This window comes from Mizuhopecten yessoensis, unplaced genomic scaffold, assembly GCF_002113885.1.
Source record: "Mizuhopecten yessoensis strain PY_sf001 unplaced genomic scaffold, ASM211388v2 scaffold2159, whole genome shotgun sequence".
Taxonomy (NCBI): Eukaryota; Metazoa; Mollusca; class Bivalvia; order Pectinida; family Pectinidae; genus Mizuhopecten; species Mizuhopecten yessoensis.
In genome coordinates this window covers 341,177-359,922 of record NW_018404407.1, presented here as the reverse complement: position 1 = coordinate 359,922, position 18,746 = coordinate 341,177, and the positions used below count along the sequence as shown (strand labels likewise).

General features: G+C 34.7%; 1 protein-coding gene across 17 annotated transcripts in view; it reads right to left on the bottom strand.

Annotated features, from left to right (window-relative positions):
- LOC110445277 (C-Jun-amino-terminal kinase-interacting protein 3-like) overlaps positions 1–18,746 on the bottom strand; it is a 103,165-nt gene that overhangs the window by 55,720 nt on the left and 28,699 nt on the right. For 13 of the 17 annotated variants that reach the window (XM_021489800.1, XM_021489807.1, XM_021489804.1 and 10 more), the window contains 5 exons: positions 18,072–18,271; positions 13,089–13,115; positions 4,439–4,618; positions 3,316–3,351; positions 1,614–1,664 (listed from right to left, as the gene is read on the bottom strand). In XM_021489800.1, coding sequence (XP_021345475.1) covers positions 1,614–1,664; positions 3,316–3,351; positions 4,439–4,618; positions 13,089–13,115; positions 18,072–18,271 — 494 coding nt within the window. The remainder of the gene's footprint in view (positions 1–1,613; positions 1,665–3,315; positions 3,352–4,438; positions 4,619–13,088; positions 13,116–18,071; positions 18,272–18,746) is intronic. The other 4 variants (XM_021489809.1, XM_021489806.1, XM_021489802.1 and 1 more) reach the window with 4 other exon arrangements.

The following is an 18,746-nucleotide window of genomic DNA, read 5'->3' as shown; positions in this document are numbered from 1 at the left end:
CTTGGTTCTTGCGTAGTCACAGTATGATAATATTACACATTACATATTGAAAAGCTCCAAAGCCTGAGTATATGTTGGTGTTATAACACAGCTAGGCAGTAGACATGATGTGTTATAACACTGCTAGGTAGTATACATGTTGTGTTATAACACTGCTAGGCAGTAGAAATGATGTGTTATTACACTGCTAGGCAGTACACATGATGTGTTATAACACTGCTAGCACTTAACTAAAGCATATAAACTAATACACTTTGCATATACTGGGAATATGACAGGAAAACACCACAGTTTAGCCTTTATTGTGAAGTGGTCTTGGTTCTTGCGTAGTCACAGTATGATAATATTACACATTACATATTGAAAAGCTCCAAAGCCTGAGTATATGTTGGTGTTATAACACAGCTAGGCAGTAGACATGATGTGTTATAACGCTGCTAGGCAGTATACATTATGTGTTATAACACTGCTAGGCAGTAAACATGATGTGTTATTACACTGCTAGGCAGGATACATGATGTGTTATAACACTGCTAGCACTTAACTAAAGCATATAAACTAATACACTTTGCATATACTGGGAATATGACAGGAAAACACCACAGTTTAGCCTTTATTGTGAAGTGGTCTTGGTTCTTGCGTAGTCACAGTATGATAATATTACACATTACATATTGAAAAGCTCCAAAGCCTGAGTATATGTTGGTGTTATAACACAGATAGGCAGTAGACATGATGTGTTATAACACTGCTAGCACTTAACTAAAGCATATAAACTAATACACTTTGCATATACTGGGAATATGACAGGAAAACACCACAGTTTAGCCTTTATTGTGAAGTGGTCTTGGTTCTTGCGTAGTCACAGTATGATAATATTACACATTACATATTGAAAAGCTCCAAAGCCTGAGTATATGTTGGTGTTATAACACAGATAGGCAGTAGACATGATGTGTTATAACACTGCTAGGTAGTATACATGTTGTGTTATAACACTGCTAGGCAGTAGAAATGATGTGTTATTACACTGCTAGGCAGCATACATGATGTGTTATAACACTGCTAGGTAGTATACATGTTGTGTTATAACACTGCTAGGCAGTAGAAATGATGTGTTATTACACTGCTAGGCGGTAAACATAATGTGTTATAACACTGCTAGGCAGTAGAAATGATGTGTTATTACACTGCTAGGCAGTACACATGATGTGTTATAACACTGCTAGGTAGTATACATGTTGTGTTATAACACTGCTAGGCAGTAGAAATGATGTGTTATTACACTGCTAGGCGGTAAACATAATGTGTTATAACACTGCTAGGCAGTATACATGATGTGTTATAACACTATATATAGCAGTCTGAGATTTTTTTAACTGGAAATCACAATAGCCAATAGCCATCCATGTTTTAATCTAAACTAGATTTAAACTGTTCAAAATGACAACTGAAATAAAACAATCATGCTGGAGTTTATTTATTCAAAATATTCTAATACGAATTAAACAGAAAACAAAATTTAACTGTAAATAAACAACATTGTTGAAACATGCAAACAAACTGGACCCACTCGATCCCGCAACCTGTTACCCAAATACGAGGCGACCTACTTTGGCTGGTTCAAGACGGGTTCGTCGAGGAGATTCTCAATCTTACTGGACCTGACAATGGACGACCACATCTCCACATCAACACAACATGCGTGACACAACATCAAAGTTAAATCATAAAATCATAATATGTGCATACTAAACATAAGTTAAAGGCAAGTTTGAACCATTTAAAGACTACTTTTGTTACTACCAGGGTAGATCACTTGATTTAAGCTGTTTTAGTACTATTACCCCCTGTGGCCTCGGAGACGAAGAATGGGCCCAACAAAATCATTTCATGGCATATGATGCCTATATCACGACAAAGCTATAGGTCAATGACCTCTTAAACAGATGTCTCATCTTTTATTTCAAACAAAACCAAATTTTGAAAATGGACTCTCATGATCATCAAGAAAATCAAAAAGGTTGCCATACATATACGACTATAAAGACATGTGGTTTTTGGACAACTGACCACAGAACACGATAGTTACAGAAAATGTGACATGAATTTAAGCTGATTCACTGATCTCGATTTTGGACACTTTGTGGTTGGAGAAAAATCTATGAAGCAGAGAAAATGGTTCAAACTTCCCAAACGGAACAAAAAGTAACAAAACTTTGTGCATACAACATTATATACTGCATACATATTATATTGAAATTAAAGCAAAATAAAATAACACAGAATTATGAAATGAAAAGCTTTAAAATATCTTTAATTAAGAAATATTTTTTTTTAATTACTTTTAATTAAACTAACATGTTTTATAGAAGTTTTGTACTTGAGAATGAATATTTTAGACATATTCTTACAGCATGTAATCACGTCAAGTTAACAGTAAACCACTGAGGGAAACACATAGCTAACTTTATATTTGGTTCTTCTCTCATTACCGGTAAATTGCAAAGTCCAAAATAAGCAAGGAAAGCTGTGAAGTAATGTCCGCTAATATCAAATATCCACTACAATAAATAAGTTTGCAGCATGTGCGGGTGACTGTCGAACCAGTAAAAGGAATTCCCATGTAAGGTTTACTACAACAGGGAGGAGGAGCAGGGTGTACTGAAGCTGTGTCAATCTTTGTCATACTAACTCTTTAGCTATGTCAATCTTTTTCACAAAAGCTCTTGGATACATAGCCTCACTGAACACACATATCAGCTTTGGTTATTCAATCTAAATATTAAACCTTTCATTAGACACTTGTCTCCATCAGGATCTTGCACTTGGTTGTATACAGATCTGGATAACATTTGAAATTCTCTTCTTTACAAATTTGGGTAAAATTTCTATTCAGAAAATTTGGTTTAAATTATCTCATAAAAGAATTCACTAAAAACTTACATTTGCTTGTCTTTTTTTTTTTTTGATGAATAACCAAACCAAAGTTGTGTCTCCTGGTAACAATTTCTCTTATTTGTTAACTTTTCTGAATAGCAAAAATGATAGAATTTTGAAAGTAGATTTCAGAAGCTGCTGACTTTAAGCTCTGTTCTATCCTCGTGTCTGTTTTTGACCTCAGCTGTTTTAAGGACTTTAAACCACAAACAAACAAACTTCCCCACCAAATCTCCATTGTGAAACTTGTCTGAACTAGGTAAGAATTAAGGCCACAAAGTAAAGGTGCAAATTCCAGATACCAGCAAGCTCGAAGAAAAAGCGTGAAAACGAAACAAGTTTATAACGGTGTTTGTGATTGACAGTAGGTCATACCCGTGCTCATCAGCACTGTCGCTGGTCGTCCCCCTCCTGTAGAAGACAGACAGGCACACATGCAAATCATACTGGGTCAAGGTCAGAACAAGGTCATTATAAGGTCACAAAAGTTGTACTTACAGTTAGGATGTTCATAAATCAAACTTAAAACGCTTGCTTTCTACATTATTTAATCCTGGCACTGATTTTTGACTATTCCTGTTCCATTGAGGTGTAGAATTGGTTATTTCCATTGTTTTATAGCTAGATTTTAATCACACAAAAACAGGCATATTATCCTCTATGTCAATAAGTTGACATATCATAAGCAATTACAAAAAAACAACTAAAGAAACATAAATAAAATAACGCAAAATCTGCCATGCAGTTTCAATATGCAAACTAATAATTGAAACAGAAGATATATATAGACAAGTCCTGAGGACATGCTGCATCCACATCACACGCAGGGCCGTGACTAAGTGAAACGTTGTGAACAGGAACATTATAACATCAGTACAAGTTGACAAGCCCTTTACATTACTACTACAGATGAGCTTTCTCAAAGGAGGTTGTTTGGTATAAGAAGATTTTATAACAGGATCTAAGGATACTGATATGTGGGGTAACAAATACTCGACTAGCTATACGGACAATGGGGCTGTCAAACCAAGCTCTCCCTTTGTAAGCTATTCATTATGTTTGTTTAGTACACCAGAGTAGAGAGTCAAGCACAAGCACCTTCATTCTCCCACTAAGCATGATCTTTTCTACAGATAACTCTTTTTCAGTGACTTTTCTCACCCCTCCTTCCCCGAATAGATCTGATCTTTTCAAAATAAGGTTTATCAGACAATTTCATCTTTTATTGACTTTTCCACCCTTTCTTCCTTAAATAAACCCAATCTTTTCAATACAGGGGAAGATAACTCTATACTGACATCTTTTCAATACAGGGGAAGATAACTCTATACTGACATTTGACTTATCACTCCTGTTCTTCTCCAACTAGATCTGATATGTTCTATAAAAGGGCAGACAACTCTATACTTACAGATCATCATTAAAACAGATAAGTTTACGTAAGTTGTGTCACCCCTTCTCTCACAATCAATAAAGGGGCAGACAACTGTGTACTTACAGGTCGTCCTGGAGGAAGTCGTAGGCCTTGGCTTTTTCGCCCAGGTTTAGCTTGCTCCGCGTCCTTTTGTTCGGGTCGCCCACCGGCTGGACCTGCGTAGTTGGTGCGTTGTACTTGATGGTTGCCATGGGCAGTGGCCTTTTGGTCGGTTTGTTCGGGGAACTGAACAAATTGCTGAAACTACAAAGAGAAACTGGAGAGTGAGTAAGATATGATATCACTTTACCATATGTTTGTATAGTGTTAGTATGTGGCTGCCAAAACCATCAATGGAATAAGGTCATTTCTAATCGTACAGGTATCATTTTTTTTTTTACAGAATTGGTAAAAAGAATATTTTGATAATGATTTCATTTGAATATTATTGATGGTTTTGTGACTTGGAATATAAATTTTACTTCATCAAGGTAATGACCCATAGTATAAGCAAATTAAATATAAAATCATAGAAACAATCAGGTTAAATTCCAACAAAATCAAAATTTGAAATACTGACAACTAATATAAGCAAGTGCATAAACAAGCAAGGGATTTGACATATGATGGACAACAACAGGGACTCAACAACAAATAAATAGGCACATAAGCTAAGAGGCCCCTTGGGCATGTATAGCTCACCTAGTGTGTAGTGTTCATATTGACATTATCACTTTCATAGTTCTATTACAATTTATGCTCACGATAGGAGCATTTTTTCTCTTAATTTTCAAGAATCAAAATGAGACACTGAAATTATCTTTGTTTATTAGTGGCCATGTCATTCTATTATTGAGTAAAAGTTTGTTTTGTTTTGAAGTCTATTATCAATTACACCAAATGTCCCGTTCTATTGCATTTCAGGCTCACATGAACCTTAATGGAGGGTCAAGAATGGCTATATATGAACACCAGTGATCAATATGAAGGTTTAAACCTGAAACATAAGTTTTTACCTCAATCACCTGGAAATATCCCACAAATGAAATGTTATTTAAGATATATGTATATAGATATTGTTAAACAGATTATGGGATATAAATAGATTAAGGGATATGAATAGTCATTGTTTGAAATAGGGAAATAGATTAATAAGTTCTAGTAATTATATCTGAATATATCTGGAAAAAAGATAAATGTGTGTATATGTACATATATAAGAAATATAATAAACAATTGCTATTTCTATAAGTTTAAGTAAATAGATATATCTATGTGATTGTATATGTAATGTACATCAACACCATACACCAAAACATTACTACAATAACATTCTGTATCCCAGTTGAATGTTCCTGTACAAACCGACACCTTTTAGTGACTACATTCTATATCAAACTATTTATATACTGGAACCTGTACAAAATGACACCCTGTAGTTACTATCACAATCTCTATATACTGGTACCTGTACAAAATGACACCCTTTAGTTATTGTGTACTATCTAACTCTCTATATACTGATACCTGTACAAACTGACATCCTTTAGTTATTGTGGACTATCTAACTCTATATACTGGTACCTGTACAAACTGATACCCTGTAGTTACTGTGTACTATCACTATCTCTCTATACTGGTACCTGTACAAACTGACACCCTGTAGTTACTGTGTACTATCTAATTATCTATATACTGATACCTGTACAAACTGACATCCTGTAGTTACTGTGTACTATCTAACTCTCTATATACTGATACCTGTACAAACTGACACCATGTAGTTACTGTGTACTATCTAACTATCTATATACTGGTACCTGTACAAACTGACATCCTGTAGTTACTGTGTACTATCTAACTCTCTATATACTGATACCTGTACAAACTGACATCCTGTAGTTACTGTGTACTATAAAACTCTATATACTGGTACCTGTACAAACTGACACCCTGTAGTAACTGTGTACTATCTAACTCTCTATATACTGGTACCTGTACAAACTGACACCCTGCAGTTACTATCAAACTCTCTCTATACTGGTACCTGTACAAACCGTCACCCTGTAATTACTACATACTATATCAAATTCTCTCTATATACGGGTACATCTGTAAAGCGACACCGTACACAGACTACACTAAATTATCAATCTTTCAGGATAGGGAGGTACTAGGGTTAGGCAAGATGGTGATGAGGAAGGTCAACAATACGGTTATATATTGGATCAGATTCATTAGTGTTGTGTATACATTTTATCTAAGTATCATTAGGATCTAGGCAAATTTAATTCTGAATTGTATGTTAAGAGATAATATATGTGGAAAACTGTATGCGTAGATATAATGTATCTGTTATATAACCCCCTGACATCAAAATAATTTAAGCTATTTTTGGTAGAATTACCACAAAAAAGGTTTGTTATTTAGATGGATAAGTTTGACAGCTAACCTTAAACATTGTCTCCAAAGATACAGAGGTTTTACTTCATACATCTTAGAGTTGGGGGGGAAATGTTCATTTTTCGAAAAAAGATTCCTTGAATAATGCTTCACCCTATAGCATTCCTAAACCACTTCTGTCAATTTGATTAAAAGGTAACCAGGGACTGTTGATTAAACTGGACATATTGGTACAGGTAGGTCTCTACTCCAAAATTTATCAATAACTGGAGTTAAACTACAGTAACTCGATGAAAACTCAGAATATCAAATTCTATTTTAAACTTACCATCTTTGAATTTGTCTGAAGAGTGCAGTCACATGGCATATCAGCCAGCCAATGAAAAGCCCTGTTACACCGAACCATCTGCTGGTCGTAAATAGCATACTCCTAGGATTTTCATACATACCAGGGTAAGATTTTTTAGTCACATTTTCAAGAATTTAAGACTAAAATATTTCTTCACAAATATTTTTTGAACTTAACAGAAAAATCTTTTATCAAGTTTAACATTGCTGAGTAAGAAAAATATATAATTAAACAGTCAATATTTTAAACTAAACAATTGATATTAATAGTATTTAAGAATATCGCAAGAAAAAAAGTAATAGAATTTGAGGATTTTTTTTTTTACAAAAGAATTAACTTGGAGAAGAATTAAAACTTGAAAGCAGATGTTGAAGTAGAAAATTTGGAGTAGCTGACATGACGTTCCATGCGAACTGCACATTCCTCTTCAGCCATTGAACAAACCAGGAAACAGAGACAACCAACAGTCTGTTTGTTACACCCTCATATATAGTACTTCTTTTGTTAATCTTTTTACATTGAATTTTTGTTTTTTTTGTTTTTAAAGTTTACCTTTCAACATATTGTAAATGACCTGGGTAGTCCTCCTGTACCAATATGTGTCAAAATGAAGACAAAGACAACTGTAAGTATTATGTAATCTTCTACAAACAGTTAAATGGGAAACTTCCCCCCTGTTTTGCTCTTGAACACACGGTAGAAATTGTGATATAAATAATTATGTGGTTTTATAACGACAGGAGGATAAAATAAACTCTGAGCGAATTTGTTTGTTAATTTCCCACTTATAACAATATACAGTGAAAATGAAGTTGATAGGGCCAAGATGTATAGGAGTAAACATGCCCATTTTACCCAAAAAGCCCACCACATATACCCCTTCATAAGCAAATGATATGTTCCTTTACAAGTCTGGTCGTTATTTCTCTTTCAAGGAGCTGTAATTTCTTAATTATACTTCATTGTGATTTGGATCAAAGCAGAAGGGTGGATTGCAGCGGAGGAATATTGACTCAGGATAAAGTGGCTTTTAGCAGTCCTTATAAACCAGGTAATCAATCGCGATATTCCACCTAAGCTAAGCAATAAAGGTTTCTCTTTAATTTCTAAATATGGTAACATTTTTTGCTAAAATAACATAGTTTTAATTCTATTTCTTTTGAAGTACTGTATACATATTTCCTTAGCTTCTTCCAACTAGTGGCTCAGTTTGTTAAAGGTTCATAAAACCAAGTATGGACCTCATGACCTGTCTATATCAGGAGGATTTCAAACAGAAGATCAGTAGTAAGTGTACAATCAGTTGAGAGAAGTAAAGTGAGAGTTTGACCATGCACAGGAGGACATATGTACGCTGGATCAAAGACCTGATGTCCGTGTTATCTACACTATTTTACCAGATCAATGGCCTGATGTCCGTGTTATCTACACTATTTTACCAGATCAATGACCTGATGTCCGTGTTATCTACACTATTTTACCAGATCAATGGCCTGATGTCCGTGTTATCTACACTATTTTACCAGATCAATGACCTGATGTCCGTGTTATCTACACTATTTTACCAGATCAATGGCCTGATGTCCGTGTTATCTACACTATTTTACCAGATCAATGACCTGATGTCCGTGTTATCTACACTATTTTACCAGATCAATGGCCTGATGTCCGTGTTATCTACACTATTTTACCAGATCAATGGCCTGATGTCCGTGTTATCTACACTATTTTACCAGATCAATGGCCTGATGTCTGTGTTATCTACACTATTTTACCAGATCAATGGCCTGATGTCTGTGTTATCTACACTATTTTACCAGATCAATGGCCTGATGTCTGTGTTATCTACACTATTTTACCAGATCAATGGCCTGATGTCTGTGTTATCTACACTATTTTACCAGATCAATGGCCTGATGTCTGTGTTATCTACACTATTTTACCAGATCAATGGCCTGATGTCTGTGTTATCTACACTATTTTACCAGATCAATGGCCTGATGTCTGTGTTATCTACACTATTTTACCAGATCAATGGCCTGATGTCTGTGTTATCTACACTATTTTACCAGATCAATGGCCTGATGTCTGTGTTATCTACACTATTTTACCAGATCAATGGCCTGATGTCTGTGTTATCTACACTATTTTACCAGATCAATGGCCTGATGTCTGTGTTATCTACACTATTTTACCAGATCAATGGCCTGATGTCTGTGTTATCTACACTATTTTACCAGATCAATGGCCTGATGTCTGTGTTATCTACACTATTTTACCAGATCAATGGCCTGATGTCTGTGTTATCTACACTATTTTACCAGATCAATGGCCTGATGTCTGTGTTATCTACACTATTTTACCAGATCAATGGCCTGATGTCTGTGTTATCTACACTATTTTACCAGATCAATGGCCTGATGTCTGTGTTATCTACACTATTTTACCAGATCAATGGCCTGATGTCTGTGTTATCTACACTATTTTACCAGATCAATGGCCTGATGTCTGTGTTATCTACACTATTTTACCAGATCAATGGCCTGATGTCTGTGTTATCTACACTATTTTACCAGATCAATGGCCTGATGTCTGTGTTATCTACACTATTTTACCAGATCAATGGCCTGATGTCTGTGTTATCTACACTATTTTACCAGATCAATGGCCTGATGTCTGTGTTATCTACACTATTTTACCAGATCAATGGCCTGATGTCTGTGTTATCTACACTATTTTACCAGATCAATGGCCTGATGTCTGTGTTATCTACACTATTTTACCAGATCAATGGCCTGATGTCTGTGTTATCTACACTATTTTACCAGATCAATGGCCTGATGTCTGTGTTATCTACACTATTTTACCAGATCAATGGCCTGATGTCTGTGTTATCTACACTATTTTACCAGATCAATGGCCTGATGTCTGTGTTATCTACACTATTTTACCAGATCAATGGCCTGATGTCTGTGTTATCTACACTATTTTACCAGATCAATGGCCTGATGTCTGTGTTATCTACACTATTTTACCAGATCAATGGCCTGATGTCTGTGTTATCTACACTATTTTACCAGATCAATGGCCTGATGTCTGTGTTATCTACACTATTTTACCAGATCAATGGCCTGATGTCTGTGTTATCTACACTATTTTACCAGATCAATGGCCTGATGTCTGTGTTATCTACACTATTTTACCAGATCAATGGCCTGATGTCTGTGTTATCTACACTATTTTACCAGATCAATGGCCTGATGTCTGTGTTATCTACACTATTTTACCAGATCAATGGCCTGATGTCTGTGTTATCTACACTATTTTACCAGATCAATGGCCTGATGTCTGTGTTATCTACACTATTTTACCAGATCAATGGCCTGATGTCTGTGTTATCTACACTATTTTACCAGATCAATGGCCTGATGTCTGTGTTATCTACACTATTTTACCAGATCAATGGCCTGATGTCTGTGTTATCTACACTATTTTACCAGATCAATGGCCTGATGTCTGTGTTATCTACACTATTTTACCAGATCAATGGCCTGATGTCTGTGTTATCTACACTATTTTACCAGATCAATGGCCTGATGTCTGTGTTATCTACACTATTTTACCAGATCAATGGCCTGATGTCTGTGTTATCTACACTATTTTACCAGATCAATGGCCTGATGTCTGTGTTATCTACACTATTTTACCAGATCAATGGCCTGATGTCTGTGTTATCTACACTATTTTACCAGATCAATGGCCTGATGTCTGTGTTATCTACACTATTTTACCAGATCAATGGCCTGATGTCTGTGTTATCTACACTATTTTACCAGATCAATGGCCTGATGTCTGTGTTATCTACACTATTTTACCAGATCAATGGCCTGATGTCTGTGTTATCTACACTATTTTACCAGATCAATGGCCTGATGTCTGTGTTATCTACACTATTTTACCAGATCAATGGCCTGATGTCTGTGTTATCTACACTATTTTACCAGATCAATGGCCTGATGTCTGTGTTATCTACACTATTTTACCAGATCAATGGCCTGATGTCTGTGTTATCTACACTATTTTACCAGATCAATGGCCTGATGTCTGTGTTATCTACACTATTTTACCAGATCAATGGCCTGATGTCTGTGTTATCTACACTATTTTACCAGATCAATGGCCTGATGTCTGTGTTATCTACACTATTTTACCAGATCAATGGCCTGATGTCTGTGTTATCTACACTATTTTACCAGATCAATGGCCTGATGTCTGTGTTATCTACACTATTTTACCAGATCAATGGCCTGATGTCTGTGTTATCTACACTATTTTACCAGATCAATGGCCTGATGTCTGTGTTATCTACACTATTTTACCAGATCAATGGCCTGATGTCTGTGTTATCTACACTATTTTACCAGATCAATGGCCTGATGTCTGTGTTATCTACACTATTTTACCAGATCAATGGCCTGATGTCTGTGTTATCTACACTATTTTACCAGATCAATGGCCTGATGTCTGTGTTATCTACACTATTTTACCAGATCAATGGCCTGATGTCTGTGTTATCTACACTATTTTACCAGATCAATGGCCTGATGTCTGTGTTATCTACACTATTTTACCAGATCAATGGCCTGATGTCTGTGTTATCTACACTATTTTACCAGATCAATGGCCTGATGTCTGTGTTATCTACACTATTTTACCAGATCAATGGCCTGATGTCTGTGTTATCTACACTATTTTACCAGATCAATGGCCTGATGTCTGTGTTATCTACACTATTTTACCAGATCAATGGCCTGATGTCTGTGTTATCTACACTATTTTACCAGATCAATGGCCTGATGTCTGTGTTATCTACACTATTTTACCAGATCAATGGCCTGATGTCTGTGTTATCTACACTATTTTACCAGATCAATGGCCTGATGTCTGTGTTATCTACACTATTTTACCAGATCAATGGCCTGATGTCTGTGTTATCTACACTATTTTACCAGATCAATGGCCTGATGTCTGTGTTATCTACACTATTTTACCAGATCAATGGCCTGATGTCTGTGTTATCTACACTATTTTACCAGATCAATGGCCTGATGTCTGTGTTATCTACACTATTTTACCAGATCAATGGCCTGATGTCTGTGTTATCTACACTATTTTACCAGATCAATGGCCTGATGTCTGTGTTATCTACACTATTTTACCAGATCAATGGCCTGATGTCTGTGTTATCTACACTATTTTACCAGATCAATGGCCTGATGTCTGTGTTATCTACACTATTCCTGTTTAGTACACTATTTTATCAGACTGGTTAAGCATAAGATTCTAAAGTGATTTTTTGTTCTTTTTCTCTTTTTTCTAATGTAATAAATGATACATTTTGTTATTTCTTATAAACCTCTCAAAATAACCCCAGTTATTAGACTGGACAATGTGTATTTACATGTCCTACCTACACGTGTCTCGGACTAGAAATTGCACAGCTGAGTAATGCTATCTATTAATTGCCTTTGCAGAAAACTTGCTAAACTGGACCCTTATACATTTGAAAGAATATTGAATGAAAAAAACTATGACGTTCGGAAAGCTCATATTTCCACTTCTGATTTTCAAAGTCCAACTCTATTTCTTTCAAAACCTCAGGTTCCAGATTAACCAGTTTTGGCAGTCAGCAGGCTGTGAAACTGGCTTCTAAGTTGGAGATGTATAAAAGCGTTAAACTTTAAGGTAAAAACTCTTGGAAGATAAAAATCAGAAAAAGGACTGATACAGCCCTCCATTTGATGACTTGTTTGAGTTAGAAGATGTAGAACATATCTTGCTTTTTCATTCAAAAAATGAAAAAGATCACACTGAGTGAAGTGTTTTCATTCCGAGGACTGCAACGTGTTTGTAGTAGTAGTTTTAGTAGTCGGATTAGTAAAGTTTTTATCCCCAGAGTTTAGTGTAATCACTATAACATACCTGGACATTTTCTTAGAGAATTCGGACCTATTTTAATAAACAAATACAAACCAATTCACTGTAGAGTTGATGATATTGAAAGTTTCAGTAAAGATTTCTTTATGGTATAATATATTTTTCACAGATGAAACATTTCTGCAATTTTTTTCAGAGAATGATGCTTCATTATCATATTCTGTGAAAAGCAATTTCAATGACGATGAATTTTCTTCCCTGCAAAAATGTAAACCGCAAAAAAAACCCTGAATCTTTACTGTTACCAGTATGACGTCATGCTTCAATGATACAGTAAATGACCTTCAGTTTTGTAGAATGATGTCATGCCTTCAACAAATAATATAGAAACTGACACATGTCCTTCAGACTAAGAGATTATAATAAACTGTCTTTTTAAAGGATAAATGGACCTTATTTTTAACACATTTTTTCAAAAAAAGTTCTCCCTTCATGCAAGGTGATCGTTTAACCAAACTAGTAAAGATACAGGTTTTTCTTTTTGGTTTCCAAAATTACTTCAGGACATTTGACTGTATATATGAAATAAGACATGTTACTGAAAGAGGGTGACCAAGTGTCTAGGTGTTCGATGACCTACTGGATAACAAACGTACGTGTAAATGATAGGTTTGAAGTATTTTATACACAGAGTAAGTACTGTACACAGTACCGTTATACTTTGTACGGTCATACAATGTTATATTTGTTACAAGGTATATAGGAATACTTAATGCTTTCTTCTCCCGTGTCTGAAAAAATACAAACAATTATAGTCCATCACAAAGCATTTATCACTGTATTTTATCAAAGTATCTTAAGCATACTCCAACTTTCTTTCCCCATTTTGTGATAAGTACAGATTGATAAACCTCCAATCAAAACCTTTCTTTTTTTAAATGTACACAGAGAATATGTACCGGTATATATCTGTCTATATTGACAGATGACAATGAAGATGATATGATGAGAACAGCTGCTTAGTATTCCTCTATGCCTTGTATAATGCTTAATGATACAAAATGTATATACATATCCTTTGATGTTTAATTTAAAATAATCAAAGTGATATTTGTTTGGGTGGAAAACTTGTGTTGAAAAATCTGTCCAATCTTAAGGCTGAAAATAAAATATGAAATCAAAATGGCAGCTGCTGTGACTGGAAAAAACCTTTAAATGAAGAATATATCAAAATTAAAAGAGCATAATTTTATTATTATTTTTCTTGCTTTTAACAAAAAATAAACAGCCTAGAAATATGTTTAACTGCCATTTTGACCCATAGTGATTTAAAGAAAGAAAACAAAAAATATTTTCAATTTCTTTTGTTTATTTTTGTCGTTGTATTTTTCGAATTTATTACATGTTTTTTCTTTTGATAAAGAACATTAATTTTTATTACAAACAAGTAAATCAATAAAACGGTAAAACAAAACGTTAGAACACAAAACAGGCATGTTCCACATAAAACAATAAAACTCAATAGGGATCAATCTATGGATCAAGATGGCAGAAACATGCAAGCGACACGGGAGTTGTCATGACAACCACAGCGTTTCACATGCTACAGACATGCTATCTGAAATAGCGACTAAATGTGATAAGCCGATTACCTGACTAGGCAAAAGGAACAAATATTGATTATGATATAAATATAATTTCATCAGCTTGTAATAAAACTGGCATATAGACGTAGATATTAATAGCTAAAACAGTTTTAATCACCGGTTCAAAACATAGAATAAGAATATTAGCTCAGAAAGTATTTTAAATTCAAATAATTAGATTGTAAATTTAACTTAAAATTAGAATTGATCCCCATTTTAAAGTTTTCTTGTTTAATCTCCTCAGTTTTTTATATGGATAAATAGAAGACTGATATGAAGCACCTTGTACATATAAATATAAAAGTTATAAAGCTGACACTGGTGTACACGTTCACACGAAGATCTGTGGAGACGACACATACACACCGACTCTCTCTGTACACACACTCTCACATCTCTTTGGAACTCACGTATTTAACTTACTGATCAAACTCTAAGTAGAACACACATGTATGAACTGTCAGTATGATTTCTGTGTACTGGACTCACCACACAGTTTAATGGACTTTGAAGTTGACCAGTATAAAATCTATTAAATGAGTTTATTGAATATTTCAGTTTAAAATCTTAATGGATTATCAAACTGTTAAACAATTGGTTAAATTTATTTACATTAAAAAAACACTTGGATAAAAAGAAGGGTTAATCACACAGAGGATAATTTTTTTATGTGTTTTAAAAATAAAGGCTAAAAAATCTGGATTACTTTTACATATAAGTATTCAATTCTTAGAATCAAAGGTAGATGACTACGTTAGCACTATAGTCTGGTTTGAGCAAAGTTGTATAATTCAAAATAAGACCCTGAATTTTTCTGTTAAAATAGTTACATTTCTGTATTAAAATTGTGTCACTATTTAAGAGTATAATACATTTTTACTGAGTATCAATACATAACTACACTCTACACTGTATTGGAAATCTAACCTTTCCATAACTACACTCTACACTGTATTGGAAATCTAACCTTTCCATGTCTGTGTCTCTCTCCTGCGATAGTTTTACATTGTTTTCCAAGTCACATATAAATATGTGATTACGAAAAGAAAAAAAATCCAGCAAATAATCCGAACACAAACACCTGAACTTGTTTTTTTTAGCAACCTTATGTATAATTCATAGTGAATTCTACAACCAGTCCACAGAGACATTTCTACAACCAGTCCACAGAGACATTCACGTTTTATGTTTAATATTCAGGCCGAGTGACCTGGAAGACGTACAAAACGATTAGAAATATATTTCTATATTCAAACAGACTCCTTAACATTTGTAGTGACAGGATTATATATATAACTTTAACCAGATTTGGGAAACCTCAATACTGAACTATAAATAACTAAACACTTAAGTCTAACATACGTTAACTTGTAAAAATAGCAACAGTAAAACAATAATTACATGTATAATAGTGTTTCACCATAACCTTAAAAAGGATTTCGTAATTCACTAGGAATGTTTCGGAGTACATAAAATCAAGTAACACACTCGAAAATCAATGCTTTAAACTTAAATCCAACATTAACGATAAAAAGAGATTTAAAGTCCGATCAATGGACTTCAAATAGATCAACCAATCACAGACAAGAAATGAGATCACATGTCCACTCTATTAAAACATCCTTCAGTTATTATTTCTATTAAAATATCTCACACAACCTGAGCCTCGTAGCACTTTTGACCTTGCACACCACTTCCTGTATGACTAATTATAGAATTAACTGCCATATAAAGAACTGAGGTATGTTATATAAAAATATCATTATGGACGTTTTCATTACTATGATGAGCTACTGGCACATTTATCAGTATTATCAGATAATTTGAGTTTTATTATCATTCTTGCGTTTGGTAGGTGTCGGCTCTGGGGAGGGTGCAACAAGGTTACCAAAACTGAAAAAACCATAGAAATACAGTTAACGTAAATGTGGCATGTTAAAGTTACAGCAAATTTTCTAAAGAGAAGCTTCTTCTACAACTGCGGAAATACAATTCCAAAACTCCAAATGACTGTCCTGTAAGTGTGGGACAAATCAAAGCTAACTTTTGGATTAGAGATCCCTTTCTGACAAAAAAAGAATTCACAGAAATGTCAATTTTCCCCTTCTACCTTTTTTTGCCAGAATTTTGATGCATTCAAAAGTGTGACCATGTAAAATGTGTAGTTCACACATTTCAATTCCCGAATATAATGGAACACGACTTGCCATTATCAATACAGAAAAAAATCTGATTTTTCAGCGGTATTTTGACAGACAATTTTCCAAAAGCCATGATCCATGAAATTCAAAAGAGTAAGTGATGTTTGTCTGTAAGAATTTCTCAATGTTTTCTATATCTAAACTGATTATTCATTAGACAAAATAAGGTGTAGGAGGAAAAGACTTGTTTTTGGATCATGTCAGATATACTGGCCAATTTATTGACATTTGAGTGAGAAAAAACAAAATTTTGTGATTTTTTTCTTCTTTATAACAGTTGTTAAGGTTTGATATTGAAAAATCTTCCATCAAATGACGAAGGCGTAGAGGCATAAACAAGATTTCAGTAAATCTGACATGATACAATACTACATATATGGAAAGTGAAAAGATGACAGGCAAGTTTCCATGCTTCAGTCTAGTAAGCAGTATAGTCACAGTCTAAAGCAGTCAATCAATCACAACACATAAATCATAAATAATGTCATTCCTGGGTCTGGACTACAAACTACACACCTCGTAAAGAGTCCTAAAGAGTATAGAGACTGATGGAAAACTACTAAGTATGACCCCACTTGTATTACACGATGAAATATCGCAAAAGTTTGAGAAAATCTTGAGCAGGAAATTTCCAATGCAATTGAATGCAATGCATTTTTAAACAAGTGGAGTCTTGTCTTACAAAACATTCTAACATAGATATACATATAAGTAAGGTCATGCAAAGCAAGATATATCTTTATTGTTCTCCATCATAAATGATTAATCAAGTATAAAGTACTATACATTCTGGCTATTTGGTGTTTCGCATAGATATAAGTTATCAAGCACATGAAAACCAAGTTGAGACTGACAACTCATACAATTGGTAAAGTGTAGTAGTCGAACTGGAATGATCTGCACAAAACATTAAATGTGAAAGAGAATCCCATAGTGTGTTGATGAAGATTTCTCCATGTGACTTATTATGATAACTGTTTTTCTTCGTACCTTTGTACTTTTGAAGATGAATCAAAATATATAAGGTTCATTTGACTTTTTTGTATAGTATAAACCACATTTGCTGCCTTAATTTGATAAAACTGTAAATAATTGTTGTTTTGCATTAGGCCTTTTATTGACCAATCAGACTTTCTGACAGAAAAAACCAAGGGAGATAAGTACAACAAACGGGTACTTACAAGTTCCATATGGACGACTTCTTCTGTTTACTGGGTGTGGTGCTGACTTCTGGGTGTTCCCGAGAGGCCCGGATCATCTCCGTCCACCGGACTGCCTCCTGGAGCTCCATCAGTCTCTCTTTGTACTGGTTTCGTTCCATCAGAACACGAGCCATCTCCACACGCGTAAATCTCTTCCTCTGAGCCATCGGCACATCATCCTGACAATCAAAACATAGTTAGAATCTCTACAGAATCTGTTAACAGGTTTTTGTTTACCTAGAATAAGACCAGGAGGCCTCGTTTGTAATTTTTTCTCACAGAAAGTGTGAGGCGAACATAGGCAGATTAACCTGCAAACATTGGGATTTGATTAATGTTACTTTGTATCTTGAATAAACATTTTTTTTTTTCCATTTTCAAAGTACAGCGGTGACTTTCTGAAGGTGTCTCTTTCGTTTCTACTTTATTTCATACACTAACAGATAACAAAACCTAAGACGGGGACAGCCTATAATTTAACCAAGAGCTGCTCTGCTAAATGACAGGGGTGTACTGTTCACAACTCCTCCTAAATGACAGGGGTGTACTGTTCACAACTCCTCCTAAATGACAGGGGTGTACTGTTCACTGTACTCACCTCCTCCTAAATGACAGGGGTGTACTGTTCACTGTACTCACCTCCTCCTAAATGAC